This window comes from Barbus barbus (genome assembly GCF_936440315.1).
Source record: "Barbus barbus genome assembly, chromosome: 39".
NCBI lineage: Eukaryota > Metazoa > Chordata > Actinopteri > Cypriniformes > Cyprinidae > Barbus > Barbus barbus.
This window is the reverse complement of record NC_136717.1, coordinates 22,763,914-22,780,377: the sequence shown is the minus strand read 5'-3', so window position 1 is coordinate 22,780,377 and position 16,464 is coordinate 22,763,914. Positions and strand designations below refer to the sequence as shown.

The 16,464-nt window shown below is 39.2% G+C and overlaps 1 protein-coding gene across 1 annotated transcript; it reads right to left on the bottom strand.

Moving 5' to 3' along the window:
* Positions 1-5,909: 5,909 nt before the first annotated feature.
* LOC306858251 (putative G protein-coupled receptor 85) lies at positions 5,910-8,710 on the bottom strand. Its single transcript, XM_079398687.1, has 2 exons — positions 8,576-8,710; positions 5,910-7,447 (listed from the first exon to the last, which is right to left on the bottom strand). The coding sequence occupies exon 2, from the start codon at positions 7,286-7,288 to the stop codon at positions 6,155-6,157; it is 1,134 nt and encodes a 377-aa protein (XP_079254813.1). The 5' UTR covers positions 7,289-7,447; positions 8,576-8,710; the 3' UTR covers positions 5,910-6,154.
* Between the last annotated feature and the right edge of the window lie 7,754 nt (positions 8,711-16,464).

Below are 16,464 nucleotides of genomic sequence, written 5' to 3'. Positions count from 1 at the left end.
ATCTGGGTCCTGAAGCAAAACCAGTTGTGAAACATTGATCTAATGTTAGTAAACTGCTGTAATGCACATACAATATAGAATCATTTGCACACTGAAGAACATCTTCACATTTATCATAACAGTTGGTCTGTCTTTGAAGTAAACTGATTCATTTTTATTAAATAACATGCAATGCCATTAGCTCTCTCAGAGACGTGAGCAAGGCATCTACAGCAGTGTTGATTCACTAGTCACCCTAAAGGGGTTTTGAGGGGACGTGTCAGTAGTTGGAATACAAAAGCAAACATTTAGATTTTAATCAAGGTTTCCATGCAGCTATAGGAAAGATCTTTGATCTTCAGCAGATAATCACTGTTTATGTTGCACCAACATAAAGGAAATGATGGAGAATGTATGAATAATGTCCTCTGTCAATGTGATGTCAGGAAAATAAGCAGCTGGTGCGCACGTCATCCATTACTGAGTGTGGCCCTGGTGATCTGACAATGTCTGAATTCCTGGTGTAATGTAAGTCAGGGGGAGGGATGAATGGGGAGTATCTTTAAACTACATTTCAATCCTTCATTCAGATAAGATAGGACCAAAAAAATTATTTAAAGAGCTACAAGTGAAAGTTCTGATGAACTGTTTTAATCTGTATGTAGCCTGCAGTGTTGTTATTGTTATAGTAATAGTTTAACTAAAGTAAAACTATTAGGAATCGTTAATTCAAATAAAGTTGAAGTAAAATTAGAATATTAGATGCAACACTTAATAAAAATTTAAAGGAAAATTAGAAATGTTGCCTTGGCAATTAACTGAAGTAAAATAGATTGAAATGTTAAAATTACTCAACTGAAATATAAATGAAAGGTAAATACAAATATGTGACCCTGGACCACAAAACCAGTCTTAAGTGTAAATTTGAAAGCTGAGTAAATAAGATTTGCATTGATGTATGGTTTGATGGGATCAGACAATATATTATACAACTATTTGAAAATCTGGAATCTGAGGGTGCAAAAAAATCTAAATATTTAGAAAATTGCCTTTAAAGTTGTCCAAATGAAGTTCTTAGCAATGCAGATTACTAATCAAAAATTAAGTTTTAATATATTTAGGGTAAGAAATTTACAAAATATCTTCATGGAACATGATCTTTACTTAATATCCTAATGATTTTTGGCACAAAAGAAAAATTTATAATTTTGACCCATACGGTGTATTTTTGGCTATTGCTACAAATATACCCCAGCGACTTAAGACTGGTTTTGTGCTCAAAAAACTCAAAAACACTATGAATTTGAAAACTGAAATAAAAAATACAACTAATTCAAATATTAATAACTACATTTAATATAGTATATAAACAATACAAGTCATGGACGACTTTTATGATAGTAGGCTATGTTATGATATATGGCAAGTGTGATATTGCTTCTATGCAACAGTGCAGTAAACATGATAAAATTGGGTAACTTACATTTTAAACATAATATTGCAAGTTATATTTGTTTGGTTTGGCAAAGTCAGCATATTCAAAAGTGAAGCATGAATCTGCGAGCAAGCACAATGGTGTTTAATTTTTTTTATAAATCACATAAAGACAGTCCCTTGTTGCTTTTTTTCTGGACAGCTTGTCAACAAACTTGTTCATGATGCAGTGGTTTTCATGTAGAACCCCTGCGTGACACGTTCTAAATTTCTGTTCAAAGTGAGTATATATTATCAGAAAAGCAACACGGCTCAGATTTAACAATATTAATGCTAATATTTGCTTTTTTATACCGTAGAATGTGGATTGATTGAAACCACAATGACGAACCCCTCTGCTGTAGTTAGCATTGAGTCAATTTTGTTTGTAGTGCACAAATTTAACAACGAACAGAATGACTTCTCCATTATTGTTCACTTTAGGTATCGATCTGCAAACGCTACATTCGAAGAGTTCTTTGCCCCCTCGAAAGTTACAATAAACCCCTGCTGTTCCAGCTCTGCTTCGACAGCACCAGGCGTCTCCTGAAACATTGATAACTGTTAGCTGGCTCTGTGATATTTCACTAGGGATGCTGAGAGAAACGGGGACCTTGTGGCCCCAATCGTGCTTTACAGCTCGAGCTAACAGTGCAGTAATGAAACCCCACCCCCCAACCGCCGTCGCCCCTTCCCCATCCACTGCCTCATGCACGTTGGGTAATGAACTGACGAAACACACGTGCATAAAGCTGTTGCAGTACATCAGCATGCTACAGGAGGGGCCTCTGCCCTCTGCATGCATTAAAGCAGCCTGGTTTGCACGTCATCCATGTTATGGACTGCTTGACTCTCACAAGTCTATTTGAGGTTTATTAGATGCTAAAGGCAGCAATAGAAAAAAGCCAATCTGCAGAAGCTTAGTCAAAGACTATAATTGGCAGTTATTCTGCCGTGGAAGGCTGCAAAATGTCATCTAATGTAACTGTAAGTCTAGAGGAAGAATACATCATGTTCTTGGCAAAGAAGAAATTGTAGAAAATGTTTTTTGATGCACTCAGGATTATTATCTTGCAGTGCATTGTTGCTTTCCGCCCATGAACAATGAGTTGAACATAAAAATGTTCGCAAGTCATTTTACTTTTATAATGTTATGTATTTATGAGAGAAATTGAATATTCAGTGAGAAGAATATGGGTAATTTGCAATTGAAAAATGGGCATCATATAAAAAGTAAGAGGGTTTTAAGCTTATCATACTTTAATAAAACAAATTCAGAAGAGAGGTTGCCATTTTATGTTCAAGTAAATGTGATTAAAATAAAAGAAAAAAACACGTTCCATGAAGAACTTTTAAAATCCCTGGAAATAACCCACTGCACAAAAGGTTCTTTATAATGAATGATTCTTCAGATTCTTCACACGAGGAAAAAAAAGGTTCTTTTAAGAACTGGTGATAGGTTCTTTAGGGAGCTAAAAATGGTTCCTTTAAAACTCCTTTTGAAACCTTTTTTTTTTAAAGTGCACAAATGCAAATTCAATATCATGTTCTGTTCCATTAGAGACAACAATTACAGTAAGAAACCGTTTCAGTTACATTCAAAGTGCACTAAATAGCTTTGGTTTAACATTTAACAAAAATGAATAGTGAATAAAGATGTTTGTACGCTCACATAAGTCATACTGTATATGGTCTAGTTGTTTTACACATGGTGGTCGCCATGTTGACATCACATGACCAGCTGAATATTCATTTTACACTAGCTGTATAATCCCCCATTATTAAACACTTTTTAATTATTGCAGAATTAATAAATCAAATGGGTTACAAATATGTCTGTGGATAATGTATTTCTACAATGGCACTGGTAAATGAATCTTGATGGTCTTTTGCATAGATTTGCATTTCATAGGTCATGTTTTAGAAAAATTCTTAGTGCACCTTTAAGTAAATATTAATGAATACAAACGAAAAGTCAATTTAAAAAAATGTACATTCATTGAGCTTATTAGTGAACAAGGGGTTTGCTAGGAACAAATTGATCAAAATGTGAACAGAAAAGAGCATATGTTATAAATTAGCATCAAACCCAGAGGAAATTGCGTAATGTAATTGACACAATCAAATATGCCATTAATCTCAGAGACAGGAAATGCCCCAAATGGATCCAAAACTCTTTGATCGTACTTGACACTTTTGGTTATATAATTTTGACATGAGGTCGTAAGACAATGTTGACCTTTACAGAGGAAACTACAGCTAAAATCACAATATAATTGCACCAGGCCTCGCTCTGGAACCTCCATTTCTAATTTAGATGTACAGCATCCCACATATGTCAAAATTTCTATGGGTGTTTACATAAAATCCAAGGCTTTAAATTGAGGCTGTTGAAATATTTGGCAGGATCTGTTCTAACCAGTGTCCTATTACTTAAGGGCTAATGGACTCAAATGAAAGCATCCCTGATCGCCTACAAAACCTAAATGGATTTTGACAAAGGCTGCAGTTAAATGAAGAACTTCCCGGTGATATTAATGACACTACTCACATCATAGCAGAGGGTGATTTTGCAGCAAATGCATGCCCACTCGAAGCGTTTTTCAGGTCAGCTTGAAATACATGTAACATTTAACAGAGAAAAACTCTGTTGTTGTGTTGTATCGCAGAATGCAGAGATAATTCACCACTTTCAGCAGTGCTCACAGGGGAAAATGGCATCCAAACAAACTCCACACAGTCCAAAATTAGCCAGAAATAAAACGGAGAAGATGAAGAGGTAAAGTGACAAAGCAAAAAGCACATAATGGCTAAAGTGAGCCTCGTTTCGGAAAGTAATATCAGAGAGGAGACAAGAGGACGTTTTTACAGTAATTAAACAGGAACACAAACAGGCCACAGAAACATATTAGCGAGGGACTAATCACGACAGTTCAATGCGAAGCGATCATTAATAGCAAAGATAAGCTTGTTAGCCTGCCTCGGTCAATATTTATACATGTTTTCCCTGCTAATTGAGTTTTCATTTTGCTTTGGGCCTGCTAAACCAAGAGTGGGACCAGGCCGGTGCTTTTTAGAGTAAATAGCAAGAACAGGTTTTGCAAAATGTAAAATTTTATTTTCAAAAATGTAAGCAACAGATTACACAGTTAACTTTCAGCAATTGCAGTCCTAACTTAAACAGTACTCACATTCGGGACTTCAAAATGAAAGACTCACAAACTTACACACTATCTACCTATAATATACAAAAAGAATACAGAATAAATATTAAAATGGCCACAAGAGAAAAAAGTAAGTTAATCAAAACAATTAGTAGAGAGCAAATGTTGGGAAAGTAGAAACAAGACTCTGTGCCTTAAATACAATGTTTTTTGTTTTTCCTATTACATTTTTTACAAATTGTGCAAGATTTCAGACTAAGGCTCTGGTCTTGACATGACAGCTGTTGGCCAAGCACACACGCACACACACACACTCACGCACAGACGTCCACGCACACATGCTCCCTGTGCTCTGCGCACTCGGTGGGGTGTAGCAAACGTTACAGGGTAAGAAATGGGCTGTCGGTGCACGGGCTGCGCCTGTGATAGTGGTGGTGGATACTGTGTTTCAAATGAACATGCACTTCACCCTGATGTGGAAAGCCTCCCGATATGCCTCGAGGAAACATTTTAGAGAAGCGTATTTCAAAAACAACCCTCACGTTGCAAATGAAAACATGAAGAAAACACCAGAACCATTAAGGCAAGAACAGCTGGAGTGGTATCTGTAACAAAATTGGCATGTTCGGGTACATGGATATGCCACACTGAACTTAGCTTAACTGGTTCTCCACTGTCAGTTTAAGTACAAGGTTCTCAAGAGCAATGTTTTAAAATTCAAACAGTAGTTTTTAGACTTAGAAAAATTAGATAAGAAAATAACATTGCCATACAACAGAGACATACCATATGGATCATAAAACTACAGGAAATAATTTAAGTTGCAATTTCCGGAAACCACACGACAGTACCGCCCCCCTTAAGACCCACCCACCAGCCCGCCCAAACCCCACCCTAAAAGGAAAAAAGATATCACTTACATTTAAACCAATTTATCCTCTCGTGAAGGTGTATTCCAACAGTTAGTCACCTCACATGTTTTGTTTACTTACAGTGAAAGAGAAGTTTGTTGCAGATTAAAGCATTCGTATTTCAGTTTGGGTAAAACAAGACATCCTTGCAATGCGACGGTGCGAAAAAAGCATCTTCGGGTCTTCTCGTTAGTGCAACTTTTTAGACACAAATTCCAGTGATTCCTTAAGGTAACAGTTTGATTTCTTTTTACCCTTTCTAGAGTCTTCCAGATATCCAAAGCAAAGGTCAGTCCTTTCTTGACATATCCGTTTTTTCTTTTCTTTACGTTTTTTTTTCCATATTTTTTTTTTCGATTTTTTTTTCTTCTTTTTTTTTTTTGCGTGTTGGGTTTCAAATGGCCTTTCGCATCAGTTGTTTACTAGAACATAAACGCGGGACGTGTCCTCTGTCCATTCATCATCGTATTCCATTCAGACGGTTCAACTACAGGCCTCAAAAAGGGAGCGAGAGGAACAGGAGAAGGAGGTGAAGGAGGAGAGAGCTGTACAATTGAACACATCCCTGATCGACCAGGGCATCCAAACAAAAACCACATCGGAGAAACAATAAACACCACCAAACCTTCATATAACACAGTAGGGTTCCCTCGGTAACCTGGATTTTCTGCAGTAGAGGAGCGTGGTGCTGAAGCATCTCCGGAGCTCCCGGTTTGAGAAGATGCAGATGAAGGGGTTGACTCCCGCCTGGGCAAAGCTCATCCACACGGCCGCCGTCAGGTAGCCTCCTGGGATCACTGGGCCTCGAGCGAACACCCTCCAGTAGCAGGCTACCAGGTAGGGTCCCCACAGGCTCAGGAAGAAGAAGGTAATTATGTAGAACATCCTGCTTATCCTCTTTTCAGTCTTAAACTCGTCCAGCACCAGCAGACGCCTGCGGCCTGCCGCATTGCTGTTCTGCCGGATTCCCAGCAGGGTTGGAGGCGTGGGGCCCCGGCCGAAGCCCGCCAGCCAGTTCGCCGCGGCCTGGCCACTCGCCCCCGGGCCGTGGAAGGTCCAGTTCTGGCTGACGGCGGGCACAAACTGCACCGGCTTCATCTTTCGGCGGTCGTGGACGAAAAAGATGAGCTTGAGGTAGACAAGCTGGGTGGCCAGGAGGATGAGTGCAAGAAGAAGCATGAAGCCCAACGAGTCATTGGCCCGGAAGGAGCGGTGCTGGAAGGTGCACTGGTCCTCCTCGCGGATGAAGGAGTAGGTGCCCACGTCCAGCACCGGAGGGAACGCCATGGCTACCGACAGCGTCCACACCATGCATATGACGGCCAGGCATGTCCAGAAGGTCAGCCGCTTGGTGTAAAAGCGGTGGTGGGCGATGGCCAGGTACCGAGTCACGCTAACGCAAAACAGCATGAAGGCAGTGTGGAAACAGGAGAGCACGCCCAAGAAGGCGATCACTTTACAGGTCAGCGTGCCGTAGGTCCAGGCTGAGCCATTCTTGACGGAGGTGAAGACGAAGGGGAAGCAGATGGCCGAGCGGAGGATGTCTGAAGCGCAGAGGTCTAGCAGGAAGTAGTAGGGCGCTCGATGAAGGCTCTTGTCTTTGACCAGCAGGATGGAGATCAGGAGGTTTCCGACCACACCGACGCCGATGATGAAACCCAGGGAGGTCAGTTTAAGGAAAGTGGCGAGTGGAGAGACATTCTGCAAGATGTTGTGGTCCCCTGCATGGCTGTAGTTCGCCATAGATGGAGAAGGGATCATAGAGAACGCTTAAAGCTTTAGCCAAGTATCATGATCTGGATGGAGCGTGGAGCAATAGATCCATCTGGTGTGCTTTGAAGCAGGTTCCAGCCTTATTCGTCGCTGCCTCTCTTCTAAGGCATCCTTTGTTCCTTTGTCTCATCACACCTAAAAGGATCCCTGAAAAACACGATCCACCCATTAGGATTCGCTCACACAAAACAAACTGGGGGGCTTTGCGTTGCATCGCTCATTTCTTTTGTCATTCAGATTACTTTTCTAATTGCATACGAAATTGCGGCTGCAACGGTATGCTGTCTGAGCCGAGCTCATACAGTTGCTTAATTCAGCACAAGGATTCGGCATTGGACACTGACATAAATCCTGGTTAAAATAACAGACCCCCACCCCCAACATCTCCCCTTTTTCCAAAGCAAATTAAATAAATAACGGCACAGACAGAGAGTGCAATCGACAAGATGCTCATCACCACGGCTAGACATCCGTCTAGAGGCATATTCATCTGTGCTATGATGGAAAAAGACTTGAAATCTAATGATTATTATCCGCTACACCCGAAAGGAAATTTGTCGAAATGCAGCAAGAAAAGCTGTTGATCACACCCAAAGATCCTGCAGAATCTGACCGTGTTCATTCCCTCTGTTTATCATGATACTGTGTAAAATCAGTCATGAATCCTCATATGATTGACTGTATAAAGGAATATGAAGAAATGCATGTTATATTTTAGATATATATAGGTTATTTGTGTCTTTAATACAGACGTTCAGTGCAACAACACAATTTAATGCAAGTCATTTGGGGGAAAAAAAACAAGCTTTAGAATTCAATTTCAGTTTTTCCCCCTCTAACCTAGATTTGTTGTTTATTAGTATTGGTATGATGACGAATTCGAGTAAAAAATAAAAAATAAACAAACAATGGATTGCGTCTATAAATCGACTCTATTTAATAGCCTGCCGTTTATTACATATTAAAGCACGAAGAGCCTTTCCCTATGTAATAAAATAATAAACCTTTGTGTTTCCAGTTGCATTTTAATAAAAACATCCACCACTGAATACGTTTCAGAGCGTTGCATCAAAATAAGCAACAGATACAGGATCTTTTGGGTGTTTGCGTGTGATTTCAGTACACACACGATCTATTTTTCCCTTTGCTTTTTAAATCGGAATGATTTCTGGATGGATGAGCGTCCATTATAGGCACAGCAATTCCTTCAAATACATGCATGCAAATATCGAGATCAACAGAGACAGCGCTATAAAATATCAATTAAAAACATACCTGTTGATATTCCCCCTTTGTTTCCCTGGCGGTTATTTACATGGCAGCAGTCACTTTGCCTTAAAAAAGCTTTAGTTTTGTTGCCTGCTCTTTTCCCCCACTGTGATTATACAGTAAACGGTGCGGACGGCGCATGCGCACTGGCGCTATTTGTGATCCTAGCAGCAGCAGCATCATCTGCACTGATGGGTGCAGCAGCATCACGGATCCCTTTTGCCCTTTATCAGAGTGTACTACTGTCATATGTGCCGTCGCATGTGTTATAATAAATGTTTACTGTATTATGTCAGTAGTGCAGTTTATACATATCAGGCCTGTTTTCTTATGCACTGCAATATCTATCACAATCATATGACGGAAAATAATAATGGGCTTATTGTAAAGAAAATCTTGTTTTCTTATTTATACATTGTCTCATATATTGTGTATTGCATATAATTACACTGCTTTTGCAAACCAACAAGACTAAGCGGGGTATCATTACAATAATGTGCTTAGAAGCAGCGAGTAGCCTATATTACATATGGTTCAGCAGCACAGGATAAACTTACTCAACATAAATAATTGACTTGGCCTATTGTGTGTGATGCACACCATTGCCCTGAATAAAGACCAAGACGGGTGTTTCATTCTATTGCATAATAGGTACTGGACCCAAAGGTATTTTTTGATCACTTTAGCATGTATAATTAAAAAAATATATATATGCTAAAGCATTAGATAAAATGTAAGATGGTTGCAACAACCTTTTACCAGCTAGTCCTCAGTTTAGTGCTTAAGTTCCTATAGTTCAAAAAGTAGAATGTAATAGCAACATCATTGTCCTGGATTCAATTACCAATGATTGCAAAAAAAAGCTTATCTTGTGTGCAATTTAAGTTCATTTGTGTGTTAAAATGCATGTAAAAAGTTACATACATGTATCCTAGCAAATTAACCACATTAACTATGGATATGATCCACAAATCTTTGACAATCATGTGTTCAGACCCCTTTTGTGTTATACTTCATAATTAAAAAGCTATCAAACATATTTGTGTGAAATATTTTGACTAAAAAGTGCCATCATTCTTGAAAATATATGTCACTTAATTTTAATCACAATTTGCAAAGCAAACAACAACTCGTTTCCACACCTAATTAAAAATGAGTTTTTCTTATTTGTGTTAAAGTGAAAAGAATTTTAATGCATATGACTTCAAACATGGTCCATCAGTTTGCAACAGATACTTGAACACAATTGGCACATAAAGTTCACAAAAATTATTAACATTAGCAAAGCAAGCAGCATCACCCTCCTGTAAAGCACACTGTCATTGACATTGAATGCTTCACATTGACAGAGAAAGCATAGCCATTTAACAATTTAGTGCTTGAAGCGGATTGTCTTGCAGTGATTGTAACATGGCAGGAGACCAACATCGAGTCCACCAGTATGTCCAAGTCCATAGAAATGTGTGAGAGAATGTCTGCATGTGATCTTGTTGTCATGTAGTAGTACCCTAATGGGCTTTTAAATGCTGATATTGTTGTAGAAGTTCCTCACATGGTGCACAGAGACCGGAAGGAAGTGTCCAGTGTCCCGCAAAATAAGGATAATGCGTCAAAGAATACAATCAATAGCTCATATGATCCATATAGATCCTTCCTTTGCGCGCATTTCCAGTTATTTTCAGTATAAATGCATGACAGTCTTTATGCACTCAGTCACAATTCCGGACGAGGCCTTGGTCAGCAGGTTGTCATCAAAACTGGCCGTTTCGCGTGCGCGCGTACCAGCCGAGGCACGCGCAGATCCCCACGAGCGTCACTGTCGCGCCCAGCATCAAAGCCGCCGCGTCTCCGCCGTCAAACGCCTCGGCGGTCTGGACGAGCATCAGGAGGAAAAGGCAGAGCACCATGAGAGCATTTTGGTTTTTGGGAGCCATGTTGTTGGTCGAAGCGCAACAGCAATGACGACGCGTCAGGTGATCTCGCTGCATTTCCTGATTTTTCGAAACCTGCTATGGGAAAGGTTTGGATATTAATATTCAAAAGCTTGGAGGAGCCAATGGAATGTAAAGGCGCAACGTCAGCGTCACAGTAATATTATTATTTCACTATTGGATGGCGACGTCTGCATGGCGTAATTAATATTCATGAGCTAGACCTAATACGTTTGCCATACTAGGAATCGTAATCTCTCCCTTTATTAGCTTTATTAGCACCCCTGATATATTACATACTAACTAGTAGCTAAACAAAGACTGCACCTACTGCAAATGGCTACAAATTCAAGTTTGACTGAGTGTAATTTATTTTGTAGGACAAAGTCTGAATGTCTCTTCAATGTTATCCACCAACCTTATTTTGCTCATAAACAGAAAACCATAATTTCAAAAATATGGTTGCCTATAGATTAGCATTGTGACTGAAAAGCTATATAGGTTTAAATAAAAGAAAGGGCATTAGTCTACTTACTAACTTAATTAGCTAACATGAGCCAAGAAAAAATCTTTGCAGTCTTGGTTATGTAATAAGGTAATTAGCATTTGACTGTAGTTTGAATTGAATACTGAGCTCTTTTGGAAATGGACATTGATGTGAATGACTCCTATGAGAAGGGCCTTGAAAAAAATAATTGGCGAATGAAATTAAGATAAAAGTATCAGATTATCCACAAATGCTTAATGTGACACCATTACTGCAAACCATCAAAGATGAACTGTCTGTGGGTGTGTTTTAAGCTACCTATGAATGTTTTCATGGTAGTTAATACAAGACATGTGATGCAACCCAATTAAACCCAACAACTTATGTGGAAATTTGTATTTTTAAAACCAAAACATATTTTTTTGAGACAAATGGGCCTGTCATGAACTTTTCCAGCAAGGAAATACTAAACACACAATGGTGGCCTAACAAAAGTAAATTAAGAAATCAAATTTCCGAACTTTGTTAAACTAACCAAAGGAAATCAGATTCAAATAACACCAGACATCGTTTCATAACAGCAGAGCTAGACATTTTTAAAGGTTCCTAGTAGAGCATGAAAACATTTCCACAAAGATTTCACACTGTGCTGATTAAAATAAAATGAAACGGAGAGTTTGTTTGCTCAGAGAATTTTCTTAGTGGTTCAATGAATTCCTAAAAGGTTTCTGCTAGTTTGAGGGGTTGACTTGACAAGTACTAGTTTTGGGCTAATTTTGAAGTCCCCTGCTATTAAGGAGTTCATAATATGTCAGTAGAGGTAAATTTATAACATTAATACAGCAAGCTTGTCTTAAGTTTGTTTTGTTGTTTTAAAAACCCCTTGTTGATAATGTGTTTGTGCGTTGTTGATGGTTTTCAGAAACCTGACACACTGACAGCAGGTGAGAGACTGAAAAGTTGCTAAGATAAAAATTAAGATAAATTATCAAGCCATCAAATGTCCTCAGTTATAATTCACTTTGATTGGTAGGTCTTGACAATTTATAGTCGTATATAAAGAGCGTCACTCCATGTCAAATTACAGTCTACCTCTGTGTACTTAATGCCGTGAATGATAGCTTATGTTTTTTATTCCGCTAGTGCTCACTATATGTCACTTTTTAGGGATTTTGCCAGCTCTAACTCCAGCTGTGTCCAGTTGGACAGAAAGAAACAAATTTGCTCCAGTGTTTCCACTACTGATGTTTCTTTTTACCCCATGCCACAGATTAATTGGCGTATGTCATGGAGGGGGTTTAGAGCTTTTGCATCTTACTGCCTGAATGCCACGCAGATCTATGTAATTTAATTAGCGCACCACTGCCAAACTAAAAATATTGACCTTGTACGCCTGCTATGGTGCTTGTACGACCTTGTCTTCCTCCTGCCGACCCGTTTCCCGTCCCTCCTGCTTGCTGGCTCAGAGATTATCACCTGGTTTGAAATGCGAGCTCTCAGCTAAAGCGTTCATTTGGATGCAAGACACATAGGGCAGGAGATGAATGCCACTGTTTTTTTCAGTGGCGATTTGAGTGCTGGTCGATGACCAGGGGTCCTACGGGCCGCTCAGAGCCAGGTGGGATGGTAGGGTTATGGAGAACTCAATGATGAAGACATGTGGGTGGTATATAAGAAGCTGGAGACCAGCACACCAACATCCAAAAAACAAGTTGTATATGCTGGCGACTAGCAGTACTGGTCTTTTTTTAGCTGACTTAGTAGGAGTTGGCAGTTTGACCAATGGCAGTATGATCTTGTATGAGATCATTTTATGCCATTATGCAATTTATAGTTGATTTTTTTTTATATAAAATATTAATAGTCATCAATATTAAAATATTATGGAAAAAATATATATATACAGTGGTGTGAAAAAGTGTTTGCCCCCTTCCTGATTTTTTTTTTTTTTTTTGCATGTTTGTCACACTTTAATGTTTCAGACCATCAAACTAATTTAAATATTAATCAAAGATAACACAAGTAAAGACAACATGCAGTTTTTAAATGAAGGGTTTTTTTATGAAGGGAAAATCCAAACCCACATAGCCCTGTGTGAAAAAGTGAATACCCCCCCCCCCCCCCCCCCCCCGCCCCCCTCTGTTAAAATATAACTGTGGTTTATCACACCTGAGTTCAGTTTCTCTAGCCACACCCTGGCCTGATTACTGTCACACCTGTTCGCAGTCAAGAAATCACTTAAATAGGACCTGCCTGACAAAGTGAAGTAGACCAAAAGATCCTCAAAAGCTACACATCATGTTGAGATCCAAAGAAATTCAGGAACAAATGAGAAAGAAAGTACTTGAGATCTATCAGTCTGGAAAAGGTTATAAAGCCATTTCTAAAGCTTTGGGACTCCAGCGAACCACAGTGAGAGCCATTATCCACAAATGGTGAAAACATGGAACAGTGGTGAACCTTCTCAGGCCGACCAAAATTACCTGAAGAGCACAGCGACGACTCATCCAAGAGGTCATAAAAAACCCCACAACAACATCTAAAGAACTGCAGGCCTCACATGCCTCAGTTAGGGTCAGTGTTCAGAGTTCCAAGACGAAAACTGCTGCTGAGCAAAAATAACATAAAGGCTCGTCTCAGTTTTGCCAGAAAATTTCTTGATGATCCCCAAGACTTTTGGGAAAATACTCTGGACTGACGAGACAAAAGTTGAACTTTTTGGAAGGTGTGTGTCCCATTACATCTGGCGTAAAAGTAACAGCATTTCAGAAAAAGAACATCATACCAACAGTAAAATATGGTGGTGGTAGTGTGATGGTCTGGGGCTGTTTTGCTGCTTCAGGACCTGGAAGACTTGCTGTGATATATGGAAACATGAATTCAGCTGTCTACCAAAAAATCCTGCAGGACAATGTCCGGCCATCTGTTCGTGACCTCAAGCTGAAGCGAACTTGGGTTCTGCAGCAGGACAATGATCCAAAACACACCAGAAAATCCACCTCTGAATGGCTGAAGAAAAACAAAATGAAGACTTCGGAGTGGCCTAGTCAAAGTCTTGACCTGAATCCTATTGAGACGCTGTGGCATGATCTTAAAAAGGCGGTTCATGCTCGAAAACCCTCCAATGTGGCTTAATTACAACAATTCTGCCAAGATGAGTGGGCCAAAATTCCTCCACAGCGCTGTAACAGACTCATTGCAAGTTATCGCAAACGCTTGATTGCAGTTGTTGCTGCTAAGGGTGGCCCAAACAGTTATTAGGTTTAGGGGGCAAGCACTTTTTCACACAGGGCCATGTGGGTTTGTATTTTGTTTTCCCTTCATAATAAAAAACTTCATTCAAAAACTGCATGTTGTGTTTACTTGTGTTATCTTTGATTAATATTTAAATTTGTTTGATGATCTGAAACATTAAAGTGCGACAAATATGCAAAAAAATAAAAAATCAGGAAGGGGGCCAACACTTTTTCACACCACTGTATATGTACAGCGTATTTATAGTTGAAATAAAATTTAATTAATAATATAATTTTTCTAACATTGGAATATATATATATATATATATATATATTGTGACGAGCGTCCCGACTCCACATCAGCGTTGCCCTGGAAACACACGTGGAGCACCTGTTCACAGCTAATCACGGGCTGATCGGCCACACCTGCGCCTCGTCAGCCGGGCTGGATATAAACAGCGTGCCCACAGAGGAAGGTTGAGAAGCCTCTCCATGAGACAGCGACCTAATCCTCTGTTCTCTTTCTCCCTCAAGACAGCAGGGTGTGACCGATCTGCACCGCCACGGGCACCGCACCGCACCGCACGGACTCACCCACACCTGGACACGTTTGAGAGCACCGCCACACGGAAGACCGCCCACGTATTTGCACTGTTGTTAATAAAATCCACCCTCCGGGACCTTCACCTATAAGCTTTGTCGCGTGTTCCTTCCACCCTGCCACAATATATAGAGAGAGAGAGAGAGAGAGAAAGCGAGAGAGAGATTTATACAGTTTATAGTTATATTCATATTAGAAAAAAATATTTTTCCCAATTTACATATCAATATGTATAATAAATTATAATAATGATGTAGGGATATAAGGTCATACTGCCATTGGTCATGTAATCTTATAAAAATATTAATTTATATTTATTATTTACCATATTTTTATGTTTATATATTAGTTATAAATGAGGAAAAATATGTATATTTGTTCATGCCTATTTTGAATAATCCAGTCCAAAGTCCAAAATAACAAAAAGAACATAATAATAATGTAAACCAAAAGATACAATTATTCATAATATTCATAGTTTATATGTAACACTCTAGAAACTAATATGATAAGATATAAGATTTTCACTTTAAATTCTGATTGAATGAGCCATTGTAAAATAGCCATGCACACATCTGTGATCACACATTATTTAAATCTAAAACTAAACTAAATTGCAATATTTCTGTTAATATAACTGAAAGCAGTGCAAATTCACTGTGGTATGAACCGTATAGGCAAATTTTGGTTGATACATTTCATCGCACTACCCATTTCATCGCATTACCCACTACCCATTAGTTTCATACATTTAGTTGGTTGTCTTTCAGTTCGTTTCTGTTTAGTAAACTTGAGTGCTTAATTATGGTCGTCCACTGACACAACAAACCAAAGCACCTGTGCTGGAATAGAACAAAACACTCACATGATTAATTGTGCCCTGAAATAGGTTTCTTAGTAGAGATGAGAAAAAGACAGACTTGAAAACGGTGGGAGTCTTTGTACAGAGCCTTTGGTACATCCATAATGAATTCCTTTGAGGAGACATGACAAATGGATTGTCCTGTGCCTTTTGTGCTAATGTTCTGGATGTTAAATACTTAACAGAGCTCAGATGCTGGCCGAGATGATGGGCGACGTGTCTCATGACTCATGGCTGGACCAATGAAAGAGGGACACTGTGAAATGACTTCAAGGTAAGTATCTTCTTCAAAGCATCTCCAAGTGTTCTTCATAGTTATCTGCTCCGTTTTATGGTGGATATGCAAAACAGCAATTGCTTCCTCTCAAAATCTGAGAGTTGTGGGCCAATAATCACAAAATCAATTAATCTTAGAGTAGCATGATTGCCTTTTAATCCAATTATACCTCCGGTTTTCATTTCTTTTTTTCCCGTATTGCTCCATCTCTAGGTAAAGGAAGCTCACTGCCCTAGTTCCAATCTGGTGCGCTGTCAAATCTTAATGGATTTTATGATCAATGGTTTTGAGACCAAACCACTTTATTTTCTTGTTTTGTTTGTGTTCTGTCTGGTATTTTTTTTTTGTACAAAGATAAATTACACAGAAGCGATTGTGCTCCTTTTTCTTCCACCGCTTCTGAATTCACTCCTTGAGTGCAGACCTCTGTCCGAGGAACCAAAAACCAAAACCATTTCATGGGCCAGTGCCTGGGTGGTTACAACAAGACTTGTTTGCCTC

What these genes read in the sequence shown, in the direction of transcription:
- LOC306858251 (XM_079398687.1), bottom strand. Translation starts at nt 7,288, where the DNA reads ATGATCCCTTCTCCATCTATGGCGAACTACAGCCATGCAGGGGACCAC.